General features: G+C 28.7%; 1 protein-coding gene across 2 annotated transcripts in view; it reads right to left on the bottom strand.

Moving 5' to 3' along the window:
• Positions 1-1,168: 1,168 nt before the first annotated feature.
• Positions 1,169-17,390, bottom strand: part of LOC145326798 (homeotic protein ultrabithorax-like) — a 124,624-nt gene continuing 108,402 nt past the window's right edge. For both annotated transcript variants that reach the window (XM_080170211.1, XM_080170212.1), the window contains exons 7-10: positions 6,794-6,857; positions 6,135-6,194; positions 5,753-5,818; positions 1,169-2,840 (exon numbers count right to left, since the gene is read on the bottom strand). In XM_080170211.1, coding sequence (XP_080026337.1) covers positions 2,702-2,840; positions 5,753-5,818; positions 6,135-6,194; positions 6,794-6,857 — 329 coding nt within the window. In that variant the 3' untranslated portion in view covers positions 1,169-2,701. The remainder of the gene's footprint in view (positions 2,841-5,752; positions 5,819-6,134; positions 6,195-6,793; positions 6,858-17,390) is intronic.

The raw sequence follows: 17,390 nt of genomic DNA, 5'->3' as shown, positions 1-17,390 counted from the left end.
ACTATACACAAAAATATCTTTTTAACAAAAAACTTAGGAAAAAAATTCTCTATACATGAAAGTCAAAAACAATCTGAAATAATTGTGGATTGGATACTTATTGTAATTTTCGGTTTTTAGAAATTTAATAATCCTAAATATTTTAACCATTTAAAATTGATATTAATTGAGTCATACTGATTTTTAGTTTGGATACATTTATGGAATTTTTTTGGTACATCTTTTTAGATCACAAAGTTCACCAGTATTTGTGCAAAATCAAAAAGGGGCTTCAAAATTAAATGAAAGGTTTTTTTCAAAAAAATATTTAGTAAAACTGGATCGACAAAGATTTAAAATAACGTATTTTACAAAAAAAAAAATTAAAGGAAGCCTGCAGAAAATAAACCACTTTAACTGCTGATTGTATTTGTTCCCAAAACAAGCTTAGAATTTGGATTCTAGCTGGTGTAATTTGATATAACAATTTCTATTATCAGGGCTGGAAAAATTTTTAAAAGATTTTCAACTCTCAAAATTTTAAGATGCCTTCAGCGGTGTATTTCCTGCAGGCTTCCTTTAAACTTGAAATTACAGTATACTTGTACCAAATCTCTGTAAACCCATAAACTTTGTCAATCATGTCTTACCTTTACTTTTTAGAAAATAAATCCCTTTCACTGATAGAGCAAAGTTCGAATATTAAAATAAAAGATAAAAGTTGGATGTTTAAAAATCACAGAATATTATGTTTACCTATTTATATGATATAAAAGTTGACTAGATTGCCACTATTTAGAAAGAAAAAACTTAATTGAGGAATACAAATTAAAAAAAAACAAATAAAGACATTTTTTCGAGATAAAATATCTTTTTAGTTTTAAATTAAAAGAATATTATTTAGTCATTGTCAAAATTTGTCTTTATAACTGTATTCATTAAAAAAACTTATTTTTAAATGCAATATCTATGTTTTAAAGAAACTATTTTTTACTTAGAATTCTTATTAGTAAAAAGATAAATAAAACAATATGTTTTGTTTAATAATCTATTTTTCTTAATAATAAGAGAAATTTTCAAATGATTCTTTTTTATAAAAATCTTGAAAGTCAGATTTTTAGGATATCAAATATTGAAAATTTCTTTTACTTTTTTTTCATAAAATCTATTTGATAATTTTTAGGAGGTGTTTTTTACGTAATTTTGTAGATGATTTGAAAGAACTTTTATATTTTGGATACATAAGATACATATAATTGTTGTGGTTTTTGTTATTCGTTGGCACTATTTTATTATTTCATGTACTTGCACAGTTTTATAGCATTTTGATTTCACATTTTGTATTAATCAAGATCATAAACAGGGGGAGGTCTCCAGAACAAATTATTGCCCCCCAACTTTCTGCCAGTTGAATTTATTGTAAAAATGTATTTTTGGCTTCAATTATTGTTTGAAAATTTTTTCCCAAAAGAAAATTATTAATTATTTGAAAAGATTTTCCATTGGCAGAAAAGTGTGGGGCAAAAGATATTTTCTTTAGGTTCCCTATCCCCGTAAAAGATTCATTGGTCTGAAATTGAGTTGGTTTAAGGTTTGAAACCCTTCCCATAACTGGTATTTTAATAACTGGTCTGCTTAATTAAGAGAAATATTTTAAATTAAACTTTTAATCTTTATCAAAAGAATTTGAAATTAATTTTTTAATCTACCTTTTTTTTACATATTTCTAGATTACATTAATAAGTAGAAAGACTTTTTTTTAGGCTACAAAAAATATTTTTTTTCATTATATTATTGCCTTTTATGAGTAAATCATTATTAAATTAGGGTTTTCAAATGATTCTATTACCCAAAAACAAAAAATTGGATACAAAAAGTTAATTTTGACTATTATAATCTTAAGCATTATTTAATTCAATGATATATTCATTTCTATTGCATATTCATATATATTTGAAAGAGTTTTGCTTCTACGTATATTCGTTATTCTTGTTTTTGAAATGATTTTTGTAGGGAAACTTTGTTTTGGATACATTTAGTTTTTAACATGTTTTCTCAATTAAAGAAACATCTTTTCTTCGTCAAGTTAGATTATGAAAAACTGATAGAAAAACTTATTAATTATTTTTCTACACAATATTAATTAAAATAACACACATAATAATTATAATTAATAATTAATGAAAGAAAAAACTGTACATAATAACATATCAATCACTAAACTAATAAATTTCTCACTGGTATATTATGTTCAAAGCTTTCGCAAGTTTCTGGTGGATTTTTTTTGAAAAATAATCGCACATTTTATTTTGTGATGAGGAAAAATACTATTTAATTTTTTTCTCTCTGAAAAATAGCATTTTTGGAAAGCTTTTGTAACCCATTTGATATTATTCAAAATTAAACATTGATTTATGAAAATTCACTGTTAATTTTTGCTGTAATTTAATTGTTTTTTTACAGCCTTTTTTTAATAACTGAGGACAAACAACATTGATATTAATTTAAGGTTCAGGGTACATTTTCTGGCTTCACTCAAATTTTGCTGGCAACTTTGCTGGAGTCTTTGTAAACAGCTGGCTTTTGTAAGCAGTTTTTTTTTATAAAGCTGCAATTTTTATAGCATTTGAGCTGCTAAAAATTAGCATTTTACTGTCCAATTTATTTTTGCTGCTCATTTAGCTAATTTAGCCGCTGTCATACCAGCCTACCAGCTGCTGGGCTAGGCTGGCTCGCCGCTCATCTGCTCTTGCTGCTGCTGCTGAGCCGCCTGGACGGCAGCTGCCTTGGCTGCTTGCGCCTGCTTCTCTTGTTCGTTCAGTTCTTTGATGGCTTGGATCTCTTTCTTTAGCTTCATTCGTCTGAAATAAACAAAGATTTAAGTAAACGTTTTAACAATGGATCTATTATTACTTGGATAATACACTAGAATATCGTGTAGATTATAGATTAAAACTTGTAAACTAAAATAACGATCCAATTAGTCCCCTCATTGTAAACGAACTGACAATTAAGTAATGTCCATGTTAGCAACCAAAATTGACTACAATTTTTCCCCTGTCATGAACTCCATGCATATTCTATATCCATTGTTTCAAAAAAGTAAAAATAAATATGTTGTTATATAGTAATTATACTATCAATATGACGATAATATATCAGCCAAGACCACTTTTAACAATGCAATATAGTCGACGTAAAACATGGATATTGTATATTGACAAATTTATTCCAATTTGATGTGATAAAACTAACATTAGTGCACTACCCTTGATTACTATCATCCTTGTTTAATATCCATTCAATTAGTTAAAAAATTAAATTTTCAATACTCATTAAGTTGAAGTGCCACGCTAAGTGCATCAAGTTAAATTGATGTTTTTTTTTTCAGTTTCCTTAGGGATTATTTTTAGCCTTTTTTTATCCCACTTTTAAAAAGTATCCAGGTTTAAAAATGTAGAAATATATCCATGGTTAAGAAGCTAATTAAGGTCTGAATAGTAACAGTAGAATATATTTAAAAAGTGTACAATTTGCTTAAAAATTGAAAATCCAGAAAAAATATTTGAAACGCCATTAAAAATGCGGGAGAGAGAAAAACGCCATTTCCAGTCTCTGAGATGCATTGTAAATTTAATAGCACTTGGGAAGATCATTAAAGGTAGTTTTGACAATGTTTAAATAGATAAACTAATAGCAGTGCAAACTAGAGTGTGTGTGTGTGTGTGTGAGTGAGCTTGATAGATAAAGTAATCTGTTTATAGGTGCATCAAAGTCAAATTTTAAGGACATTTTAGGCCCCATGGTTGTTTATTGTGGTAGATAAATTAAGCTCTACTTGGTCAACTGACTCATACTGTTAGTTTAGCGTTGCTAAAAAACAACTCTTTGTTTATAAGACCTTTGTTAGTAAGTCCTGAATGTAGATATTATTGTATTGTGCCTGCTTAATGGCCAAGATATTCCCCTTGTTTAACATTAAAGTTTTAGCTCAACAAAACAATTGCAAACAAGAATTTGAGTTATTTTGTCAACCTCCATGAATATATAATCTTGAAGTTAGGCCTGGTATTTTAATTTGTAAAAATTTAAATGTTCACTGAACACAAAAAGTGTTTTTAAATTGTTCTAAATACAACAATTACATGCAAAAAATTCTTTCAATTTGTTCATGTCACTAATTAAGCCCAAATTATAACCTTTAATGCCCTTTTTTTGATATTTTTTGATAATTTTTCCAAATAATTGTATAACAAATGTACTACAAAATTAGATTGTTTTACCTTAAATTGTAAAATTCCTACAGTTAGGCGATTAATTTAAATGTTTGTTTCTTACATATCTTTTAAAAGAAGTGTTACAAAAAAGTAACCCTTGCCCCCTCCCCCACCCAACACTTCCCCATTTATCTGCACGCCAGTGTTTGACTTTGATTATAAAATCCTTGGCCAAGAAAGGTGGAATCTAAAGATAAATGATCTGCCTTAAATACCGAAATTTTAAAGGGGTTTAGTTCACAATGAAATAAAAAAAAGCTGCATTAAAATTGGACATTTTAAACAATGTTTTAGGTTAAGGCAACAGTTTTAAAAATGAGCTAAAATTGGAATCTAAAGATAAATGATCTGCCTTAAATACCTACATTTCAAAGGGGTTTAGCTCACAATGAAATAAAATGGCTTTAAAATTGGACTTTTTAAACAATGTTTTAGGTTAAGGCCACAGTTTTAAAAATGAGTTAAAGGTGGAATCTAAAGATAAATGATCTGACTTAAATACCTACATTTCAAAGGGGTTTAGCTAACAATGAGATAAAATAGCTTTAAAATTGGACATTTTAAACAATGTTTTTGGTTAGGACCACCGTTTTAAAAACTGCGCGAAATTGGAATTCATAGAAAAAATATCTGCATTATATTTTAAAGGGGTTTAGTTGACAGTAGAATAAACAGCTGTAAGGGTGGATATTTTAATAATAACTGCATTCCAAGTGATTTTAGATAACATTTGAAAAAAGTGGAAAAGTAGAATCAAAGAATGTAAAATAAGCTGCCTTATATATTTAAATATCAAAAGATACATACATTAAAATTTATTTCAATATGGACTTTTTAAAAAAAAAGCTTTTGGTCTACATAAGAAATAATTATTTTATTGTAGTTCAAAATTGTCATAAGATTTTCACTGTGGCCAAACAAGAAGCGGCCAAGTTGATTCTGGACAGGTAGTAAGCAGGACAATCTGCTGCATGACAGGTAAAGAATAGGCATAGGTAGGCAGCAACATACCTAGCCAGAACATAAATATGTCACATCTGATTTTTTTCTTGTTACAGAATAAAACATTGCGGTGTCCCATTAATGTAGCAAATAATAAAGATAGTGTGCCTTAATTAATAGACTATAAATAAAAATATATGGATTCTACTGTTTAATAGCTATTTAAATAAATCTAATTGGTGATTTTCAAAATTAATGAAATTAATTGCCAAAATATTTGTCAATTATACATAATTAGCTATTTATACTTCTTCAATACTTGTTGCTTTGAGGGAACAGACAAGATTTATATGTTGACCACGATAAAAAGAAAAGATTTATTTCTTCTTGTTAAGATTAAATTAAGAAAAAAGATAATTTAATAACAAATAATTGATATTTTATATAGCAGTTTGATGTGTGTGTCTTGGCATGTTTTATGCTATTTCTCTGACAGGGTGACAATTGAAAGCCCAATCTGTTTAAAGATCTTAAGCAACACAATAATGAAATACCTGTTTTGAAACCAAATTTTTATTTGTCTCTCTGTTAAACATAACTGATGGGCCATCTCGATCCGTCTGAAAAAAAGAAAAATTGGTCTTCTATTCAAAATTTTCTGTAAAAAACAAACAATCAAACAAGATTGGTTTCTATGAAAGCTTTTGCACTTCTTAAAAAATTAAGATTAACTTGCATTCTTATACAGGCATAAAAAAAAATTTACTTCTAACGAAAAAGATGAAAAATCAATTTTAAGATGTTTAACACACGGACAGATAAACATCTTGGAGACCATTTCTTTAGAGGTTCTTAGTCCATTACAATTAACATGTCATTAATATTATGCATCAAATTATCAGCAAGCTGTAATTGTTATCAATAAAGAACAACTACCTTCTTCTGGTGAGGTAATGGTTTGTGTGAAACTCTTTCTCTAACTCCAATGTTTGGTACCTAGTATACATAAAAAAAATATATTATTACATACATTGCATAATTCAAACAAACAAAAAGGATCATATTTTCACAGTAGCTCTGGATAATTTATTTATTTATTATTTTAGGTTAGGTAAGTGTTAATAATTTCCCCGTATTGTTAGGAAATTATCCCAGCAGGGGCTAGAAATAGGATGAAAGCTACTGTGAAAAAACGACGAAACCTGCTACTTCGTTTTCTTTCCAAGATCCTACAAAAATAGTACAGCAATCCAAGAACTCTCTCCACCCCCCACCACCCATGTTATTAGTAGACCCAACTTTTTTTTATAAATCTGGTAATTTTGGGCATTGAACACCCTAAACATGTATTTCTTCCCCCTCCCCCTCCGAAAAGTTTATGGAGGACATTTACCCTCAGTGTAATTTTTTTGGCAGGGGAAGAGGTAAAATAATTTGAAATGAACTACACTGTATCCAACAAACCCTTTTATTAAACAACTTTTGTCTAGAGTTCCTAACATAATCGCCCTTTTGTAACTTATATAGATAACACATCTAACGTTTTCAATATCCTAATGTCTCTCATATGACGAGGTGAAGTTATATATCATTACCTTGTATACGTTTGTCTGCCTCGTCGCCTTAAACCATTCGCTCCGGAGAATAGGTGGGTGCCTCCTGAAATATAAAAAGAAAATATTCAAAATAATGTTTAAATCTTTTTATGATATTTAGAAAGGGATAAACCAAAAAAACTTAATAAAAAATAAATAATAAAAAAGGTAAATTAAGAAAAAAACAAAAAAAATAACTTAATACAAAATAATGTGTTAAAAAATAATTATTAATTTTTAGGTGAACTTTGAATTAGAGAATAAGAAGGTAATTTGATGAAAAATATTAAGGTATATTTTTATTTTTTATATTTAGTTTATTTATGTTTGATACATCTACACTACTGAAAGGGACAATGGGCTGTTTATTACACAATCCTCAAAGTTTTATGATAACATTTTCTTAATGGTTGGTGTAACATCTTAAGGGACTTTTATTAAATTTTTATTGGTTGGTTCATTAAGTTGAGTGTCCATACATTTTAACCACTAATTGCAGAATGGAAATTTGACGGATCATCATTGGGGAACTACATCAATTTATTGGCCATTGTCTTATCCCATGTCGCCATGTTTTATATTGTCCTTGTTATTTTTGTTAGATTTTAAACTGTCAATTATAGGTTTTTAATTATTGGAGTATTCTCTTTTTGTAACTTGTAACATAACAACTACCCACTGAAAGGGATATAGCTGCCAACGAAAAACTTTTCCAGTATGGTATTATTAATTACTAGATTAGAACCAGTTCTCAGCCATTCTATAATCATGTGTAGCATCGTATTACAGACAATTTTCCACGAATATTAAAATCAAAATTATAGAAGATGATTAAAGTCCCTCCACAGATTATGACGTCATAAGATAAAATAACTAATCAGAGGCCAGCATAAATTTTACCATTGGTCAATTACAGTGTATACTGGGCTCTCATTGGCTATTCTATCGTATGACGTAACAATCTGTGGAGGGAATTTAATTATCTTCAAAATAATAAAATTCATCTTATAATTTTTCATTTTAATATCTGCGGAAAGCTGTATGTAATCCGATACGATAAATAACTATTCTGCTAGTTTTAAATTTACTGTGTTGATAACTATAACAACAATATTTTTCTCATCATTATGTTTTATGTAAAAGTTTTTTTAACTGTTGTTATAATTTGATGTAAATTTTATGTATGTTTTTTTTTATACTAGTCTCTGTCTAAAGAGCTTTTAATAAGCCATTTTCCCTAAGTTAAAAACTTGTTTTGTCCCCCTCTAAATGCTTCTTTTCTCCCCCCCTTAATTCTCTTTTTTCTGCCCACCTTACGATTCTTATCATTGGACAAACAAAATCAGTTTTTAAACATCTTCAAGATGTTTTTTTTTGATTCAATGAAATTATAGCAAATTTCTATCCCTAAAGTCAGTCTCATTAAAGTTTTTTGGTTTAAATTTATAAATCTATTTATTATTTATTTGTTTTTTTTTTAACTGGAAAACAGTAAAAAGTTTGTTTTAAAAACTGATGTATGTCCTGTTTTTTTTGTTTGTTATCATTGGAATACCATAAATACTTCTCCTTTGGTTCAAACTTTCATAAAACTGTACTTTTTGTTAAGCTTATTTTAATTAATGAAAATTATTTTTTTTTCGGCTAGTGAAACTGTTTTTATTTTGGCTTTAACAAAATATTGTGTTCTTATAAAAACATTTTCTATACAAAAAAAATAGATTCCTTCGCCCCTAGATTCTGTAGAAAGGCGAGGGATATTAGGAAAATACGCCAAGTAAGAAATGTATGATTTTAGAATTTTGTCTTTGATTTTGTATTGAAATTATTTAGACATAATTTCTATAATTACTAAAAAGTAAAACAAAAAAGTATTTGAAAATCTCAAAAACTTCAATGCTATACTCATAACATTCCCCCTACAAAAAAGCCCCTCTTATTATTTATGTGTAAAGGAGAGTTTTTGAGCAGATCCATTTTGAAAAGCCTATGGGGGGTCCCTAAACTCAATTCTAGACCCCTTTGGCTCCCTTAAATTAAAAAGCTGCAAGTAAGGCTGGGAATTTGGGTACTGAAAAATAATATAAAAATAGGATAGTAAAAAAATGCTGTACTTAATTGATATGAGAATAGTTATTTCTCGCATCGTATTATAAACAGCTTTCTTCGACAACTCTGGGCTAAAAAAAACTGGTTTTAATCTTATGATTGTACATTTTTATATTCATAGAAAGCTGGATATAATACGATGCTAGACATAGTTTTTATCGTATGAATAAGAACCGGTTCCTATCCACCGGATTCGAATGAATACGAGAAAATATTATTATTACTTGGATCTTACACCAGATTATAATGAACTTTAATAAAGTTAAATTTGTAGCAGGCTAAAATAACATTCCCTTTCTGACATTGTTTGATTATTTGGAACAACTAACCGTTTCTGTGATCATAGCCGGAATAGAAAAATACCGGTTGGAACTTTTTTTTGGCTTTTGTACTCCTTTTTTTAACATTTGAAGGTCAAATAAGATTATGCTTTTCCAATTTTTTAGTTAATTTTTTAAAGTTGGAAATTAGTTTGAAAATGTACTTAACAATTAGGTTTACAGTCTAATATGAAAATCTATTTTGCTTACAACTTTTCCGTCATCGAGATTACAATTTTATTTTATATTTTAAAAGGTAATTTTTTGTTCTCTTATTTTACAAGACGGAATGGAACATTGGGCGGTTTGTTACACTAGTCCCAAAAGTTTAAAATAACGTTTTCTTATTCGATGGTTAACAACTTTGGGGACTTTTATTAAATTTGAATAGTTAGTTCATACGTTTCAACCAGTAATTGTAATCTATAGAAGAATTATTTTTGTGTGTCATCATTAAGGATATACATGAATTTATCGGCCATTGTCTTATCCCTTTAGATCCTGATTATTTTAGCATAAATATTACTTAGAATAGATTATATCATATAGTTCTCCGTTATATTTGCTTTTTTCAATTTGCAAATTTGATAAGGTATTAGAGGGTGCCAAAAAGTTATATTTTATAATTGTTTTTAATGTTATTTTAATTAGAAATAGCAGGAGTTTCTCTGTCAGATTGTATGTATGCATGTATGAATGGTTCGGGAAGGTTCTAGGCTATTTGCGACTAATCCCACAAGAGATGAAAAAATATCCCTCGCCTACCAAAAAATCAACATTTGGTTTTGAAAGTTTATTTGAAATCATAGTTTTTTACAAAAAATCAACATTTGGTTTTGAAAGTCTATTTGAAATCATAGATTTTATAATAAAAAATTTATTTGAAACTCGTTTTTTTATTATTTTGAATTATGCTATAAAATTTAATATTTAATTAATCAGGCCCAGAGAGCCTTTTTATTCATTTTAATGAGCTGGGCGTTTTATTTTGATATTGCTTTTGAAAAAGGAATATGTAATCTTACCGAAAAATTGAAGAAAATGACCTATATGTGAAATTTTGCTGTAAATTTAGGTTACAATGGTCCTCATTTATTGGCATGTTCGTTCATTTAGTAGGATGGGAAGGGAATGGGTTAAAGGGGGTGGGTGGGGGGAATCGTTATTTTGGTCCGCTACAAGTTTCACTTCATTAGAATGCGTGAGAATCTAGTGCATGATTTAATAAATAAGAAGATATTTCAGCAATCTGCCACAAAATTAAACTTTTAAATATTATACAATTAACATAAATTTGCTTAACTCTAAATCCGGGGGGTATTGCTTTATTCTAATTAATGGTTTGATTTATATCTATAGGCAGTGCGGGGGTGGATATAAAGGGGGGCACCATTAGGGGGGGGGGGACTCTTATGAATGAAAAAATGTTGAAAATATAAAATAGTCAAACATTTAAAATAGCAAAAAGTTAATAGTATAAACTTTATTTAGTTTTTTAAAAATTGAATTTTCTATCATTACACTAAAGAATAAATCCAAATTTTGCGGTAATTTCAGAAATTTTTGCTTGTTTTTCCAAGGATCTAAAGGGATAAGACATTGCCGATCAATTTGTGTACATCTCCAATGGCAATACCCAAAGTTACCCCTTATGTATATAGATTGCAATTTCTGGTTAAAACGCTTTGACACTCAACTTAATGAACCAACCAATCAAAGTTCAATAAGGGAACCAAAGTTAATCCAACGAATAATAAAACGTTATTATAAAACTCTGGGGACTAGTCTAATAGAGAGCTCAATGTCCCCTCCCTCTCTGTTGTTTTTTCGCGGTTTTGCATGCGCTCTGGAATAAAGCAAGTAATACCTAATTAAAAGAATAGATTGAAGATATACAAATTTGAATACCACAGCATATAAGAGTGGGGGATATGGATAGAGATTCAGTAATTTTAATTAATTTTCACTTTCGTGCTAAATTGAGAGAGGGAGGGAGGGAACATTGAAATGAAAATTGCACCGGTAACCAAAGTTTTACAACCTATCAAATGGCTCAAAAAATTTGGGTTCTTTTTTCATAAATATTTCAACCATTAATTTTAATCTGCAGAAGGTGTATTTTGTTTATCATCATTGTTCATTTAAGGGTTGAGTTGAAAACATCAAAATACTTATTATGATAGAATAGGAGAAAATATGACATGATTAAAATTGGTGTATGCCCATCCTTATTCCCAAAACTAGCTTGCTGGGTACTAATAAAACAACTTTTTGAGCTTAGGTTATTTCGGAAATTAATAATCAAACAAATAGTACAACAATCAGACTGAAAAAAAATCATATAAATAAGTAAAGCCTTTTTGTTTGTTCACAAAGATCTCGCTAATAATAATGACATTTTTGCATTTCTATAGAAAAGATACTTGAAATGTCCGGAATGATTATTTTGATCCTGATTTATCTTTTTATACAATCATTTTGAGGCAGATTTAATTAACTTCAATTATTTACTATACATACTCGTTCTCTTTCTCTTTCTCTTTCTCCCTTTTTTTAACTGTCTTTTTCTCTTCTTTGCTCTCTCTTAAAATTCTTCTGTCTCTCCTTCTCTCTCTGTCTCTGTCTCTGTCTCTCTCTCTTTCTTCCTTTTCCTGTTTCTACTTTTCTCAATATATAGCATCGTATTACAGACAAATTTCCACAAACATTAAAATAAAAATCATAAAATTAATGCCAGTTATATTAGTGTAGGCCTTCGGCCCCTCGAAGCCAACAAAACTGGTTTTAATCTTATTATTTTTCATTTTAAGCTTCTATAATAAGATGCAATAAATAACTTTTATTATTGAAAGTAAATAAATTTTTTATTTCGATTTTTAATATGTATTAAAAAAATATCTTTGAAATGTAAAAAAGCTATCCCATAATTTTTATAAAAAAAGCTTCACGTGTCCTTAAAATTTTACCACCTAAATTGTCTGTCTTTATTTTTTCATACATAGTTCCCAGGAAGGGGATATCCAAATATTCCTAATTTCTTTGTTGATAACAATAACAGCAAAATGTCATACAATGCAATACATTTTGTTTCTATAATTCCAAAAAATAATTTTCTTGATATGAAAAGTCCCTGCCTGGATTTTTGTAGGCAGATGACAACGCTAAAATACATTTTACACCATCGTAAACTTTTTTATCTCTTTTATCCAAAATAAGGTGGGTTAATGGAAAAAAAATAAGTTCTGGCTGGCTAAAATGATCATTATCAACATATAATATATTATATTTTTTCCTTTTTTGCTGTAATGATTGATGTGAGCACTTAGTTTTTCTTCAGCTATCCTAACGCTGTTCTTTTATATAAACTTTTTAATAATTTTTCCCTATAACCCTGATGTTTATTGAGACTTTTCTTTTTAAAAGAAAGAGAAAGGAGTCATAATAAAGAGTGTTTTAACATTTAAGTTGATTTTTAAAACTCTTTAAACAGCAGGTAAAAAACGTGTCAATTTTGACCGTTTTAATCAAATGCAATAAAGTCGACTTAAGCTAAATTGTAAGTTACTTTATGAATAATTAACATAAGTCAAATAAATAATACGTTTTTGGAAGATTTTACGAAATTAGTTTCGAAGACTTTTTGCACAATTAAATGAACACTTTTTACAGCTAAATTTTAGTACAATGTTTTTTTTTGTTGTTGCCTGAAAATGAAATACATTTTTGTCATTGTTTGAACTGCAGTTTTATAACTACCTTTATAGCATTGTAAATCATTAGATAAATATTATAACATTTAGCTCAAAGTATCTTTTTGTAACTTGATTTTTGACCCCCTTGTTTCTTTAAAAATACCATATAAATTCGTCTATATTTGTCGCGAAAGATCTTTCAAACAGCTTTACTTATCGATTCACAATTCAAAACGAAGCAAAAAGACTATTCTTTTTAAAAGATATCATATAAAAATTAATAAAAAATTTTCGTTAAAAAAACGTACCAAAATGGTTCAAATAAAATGTATAGGATTTTAGTTAAAAATAATACAGCAATTATGACAAACAAGAACTTAAGAAGGAAAAAATGGCAAAACAAAACTCTTTGTTTTTGAGTTAATATTGAAAACGTGCTTGTAGTTTTTTTTATATTTTTAGCTTTGTTTTCTGTATTTTTTTATGTAAAGAAAAGGGCAATTTTAGTTGTTGATGATTTTTTAAAAAATATGAGTTTGACTTACTCCAACATGAATTATTTATATTCATAGAGGGAGGGGACATTGGGATGTTTATTACACTAGTCCTTAAATTTTATAATAACGTTTAAATATTCGTTGCCTCAACATTTGGGTGGGCTTTATTTACATTTTGATTGATTAGGTTATGTTTAGTGTCCAAACGTTTCAACCACTTGTATTCTACAGAAGGGGTAGTTTTGTGTATCTTTATTGGGAATCTATATCAATTTATTGGCCATTCTCTTATCCCTTTAGATCCATGTTCTTATGTTTTCTTTTTAATTACTTTTATGGTTTTAAATTGAAAAAAGAATGAAAGAAGAGTTGTTTAAAAAGACAAGTAAACATGCATAAAAATACACATTTTTCTTATTTTTGACATATTAACAACTTTTAGTGGCAATTTTTGGCTTTTCCTACAGGAATTATATTTAGAGTTTAATATGCACAATGTTTAACGAATTCACTTATCATTATTAAATTCTAAAACTATTGGTGGGAATGTTTAGACACTGTTAGTTTATTATTTAATCAAGGTTTGTACTCAAAGTTTAATGAGAATACGTGTTTAGTAAGGTTTCTTTGTCGGTAACTTAAGATTTTGTTAAGTATTAAACCTTTTGAGTTCTCCATTTTGGTGAGTCTTCAGAAAAAATAAGTCATTGGATGGTTTTTACATTTAAATTTAGTCTTTGGATTGCTTTACGCTATTTTAATCTATCTCTACCCTTTCAAATACAGAGCCCATGGGCCAGCCGCTAGTTGTTTATATACAACCACAAATTTTGATAAATATATTTATATGAAATAGCAAAGGGTTTTGCACATTTAAATCCAACAACACTTATTATTCGCAAATTGCAAAACATGCTAAGAACTCGAATTGCAATTCTTGCAAACCTTTAAATAACTGCAACAAACTAGTAATGGCAAATTAACTAACTTAAATGCCAAAAAATGGCAGACGGAAAAATATATCGTCTTTAAAAGTATTTGTAGTAAAAAGGAATTATGTGATTTTTATAACAAAGGAATTCTTCTTTTGTAAATATAGTTTTATCGGTTTTAGGCTATTATTAAGGAGGTAGTTCAACCCCATTAAGAGTAATGATGTAAAAAGAAAAGTCAACTTTAAATGTGTTTATTAGACTAGTGCGAAATTGTAAAATTATGCAAAAAGATATGCTCTTTTCATTTTAATGCGAAAACGAGAAAATTGGGATAGGGAAAAACTGTTGGAAAACTGAAAGCTAAAGGTTGAATTCCCAAGATTATTTTTCCTTTCGCTTTTCAGCATGTCAAAATTACATGGGAAAAGTATCAGGAACCAGTAAATTCGAAAATCAACAATGATTACTTTCTACTGGCAAAAAAGTAATAGACAAAATATTTTATTACGAGCAGCTGTCGAGCCCTGGATTATTTACCATTAAACCAATTTACAAAAAATACAATTTTATAAGATTAAGACAAAATAGAAAAAAAGAAATTATAAGAGGAAAAAAAACAGCAGTAAAATTTTCCATAAAAGTAGAAAACTGCATAGCCTATAAATTTATCCTTTTATGACATTTTTGTCACGTTTAGATATCAAACGAGAACTGGGATATATTTCTGAAGAAAAAAATCATAGAAATGGATTAACAAAATTTTAGTAGCTAGACTTAATGTTTTTACTTGTAACTTGAATTAAAATTCTGAATTTAGTTGTAAAAGTAATATTTTAAAAACAAAATTAAAAATTAATGTTAAATGCTTTTAACTTTTATCATTATCAGTTTATCCTATTATAAAAAGAAGTAATAGTTTTATGTCTGAAGCTTAAGATCTCAATAACTACTGAACTAATAGGATTCTCTATTTGAAGTAAGCTTCACATAGGTACTGTGATAGTTCTAGGCTCTTTCTTTTTCAGATTTAAGTCTTGGTTTAACGCATTTTTCTAGCCTCTGACTGCTCTTTTCAATACTGAGATTTAGGAGCGCAGCCGTTAGTTATTTATATAATTATAAACTATGTAATAAATGACTTTTTAAAAGTATCAATTCCAAAAACGCCATTACACATATGCATCTAAAATAAAAACGCCATTTTCACGCACACACGCATATGTGAATTGCTTTATTCGCTTAGGGATTTTTTCCTTTAGTGGCGGCAACATGCAAGTCAGAGGGTTGGGGGGTTAAATGGGGGAAATTTTGGTTTGGGGGTGGGGCAGAAAAGGGGAGGACGTGACGTCATTAATCACGTTACGCATGAATCATTTCCCTTTTTTTTGAACCTTCCCCCTATTCATCCCCAATTTAGGTTTTTCTTATTCTATGTACCCCCTTTTTTCGTCTGTCTGTAGGTTTTTCAGGAAATTAGGAAAAACTTTTTTGGAGGGAATGAAAAATGCCATTTGTATAATTTTTCATATCTATATTTTGGGGTTGGCAAGTATTTATAAATAAAAAACAATAAAAGCTGATTTTTTTACAATTGGACTGTCAAAAACTGTAGGATCTTACAAAAAATCAAGCCATTTAAATACATAAATTTATTGCAGAGAAGATGATTAAAGTCCCTCAACAGATTATGACGTCATACGATACAATAGCCAATGAGAGGCCAGTATACACTGTAATTGACCAATGATAAAATTTATGCTGGTCTCTCATTGGCTATTCTATCGTATGACGTCATAATCTGTGTAGGGACTTTAATCATCTTCTATTGCAGATGATAAAATTATGATTGTTAGAAAGACATTTTATGTATTTTTGTTTCTAAAGTTGTTGTCCGTCTATCCCTGTGGTATATTGGAGCTTGATGAAGCTATTGTACGTGCACACAAAGCAACCAACGCTAGTTCCTAGGATCAATATGTTTGTAGAATCACAGCATACCTACTTTGTGGTTTGGCTTTTAATATGCTGTAATATTGTGTATGTATATGACTTTAGGATTTGTTTTAAATATAGCATTGCTAAAATTGTTGAGGAAGAAGGGGGAGGGTGTAATGGAGAATAAAGAGGGGTTATACGAGTTATGTTGTAAGAATATATATTATTCTCATGAATATATCTACACACAGTCACACATACACACACACTCACGCGCACGCACACACACTCACACACACACATAATAAATGTATACAATATTCAAATCTCATCATATCAATGAAAACAGACAGTCTGACAGATACAGCAATTATAATCGATTTATAAAAATAATTTTAGTGGATATCTTTTTATAATACTCAAATACTTTTCTTGTAGTAAAATCCAACAAAAATATGTTTGGTATAACACAAATAATTCATTATTCAAATTATTTTGGTAGCATTATAGCTTTTATTTACAATATTTGATTTTTAGGTTTAATTTAAATACAAGAAATTTGACCGTACAATGTCTAAAATAACAGTGTCCAAACTTTTTCGACAGCAATTCTTATATACATATAATTGAGAGTAAGTTTATTTAAGAACCCTATTTTTTTCTTCTAGAATTGGTGAAAAATAAACAGCAACAATTAAGGAGCTTCGCTCCCAGGAACAACAAGCAGAAAAAAAGTCGACAATTTTGGCAATTTATCGTAATTATCACGTAGGTCCTAATATGTGTACACATCATAACCAGACTTCCGCCAATTTTAACAGGGGTTGGCATAAAAAATCGACAGAATTAAAGTTTAACACGACAGGCAAAGATTTCAGGCAAAACGTTGAGCTATACTCCCAAGATAATATAACGTTTACATTTCTAGAAATAGGTTTACTAACGTCTTTGCCTAGCACAGTATTTAATTTTCATGATATTTCGCTCAGAGAGGGAGGGGACATTGAGCTGTTTATTACACTAATCCCAAATTTTGTATAATAATATTATATTTTTCGTTAAATTTTAATTGATTGGTCCAAGTTTACTAATGCTTCAACTACTAATTG

Source organism: Acartia tonsa, chromosome 8, assembly GCF_053477335.1.
Source record: "Acartia tonsa isolate MP-2025a chromosome 8, ASM5347733v1, whole genome shotgun sequence".
Taxonomy (NCBI): Eukaryota; Metazoa; Arthropoda; class Copepoda; order Calanoida; family Acartiidae; genus Acartia; species Acartia tonsa.
This window is presented reverse-complemented; position numbering and strand designations above follow the sequence as displayed.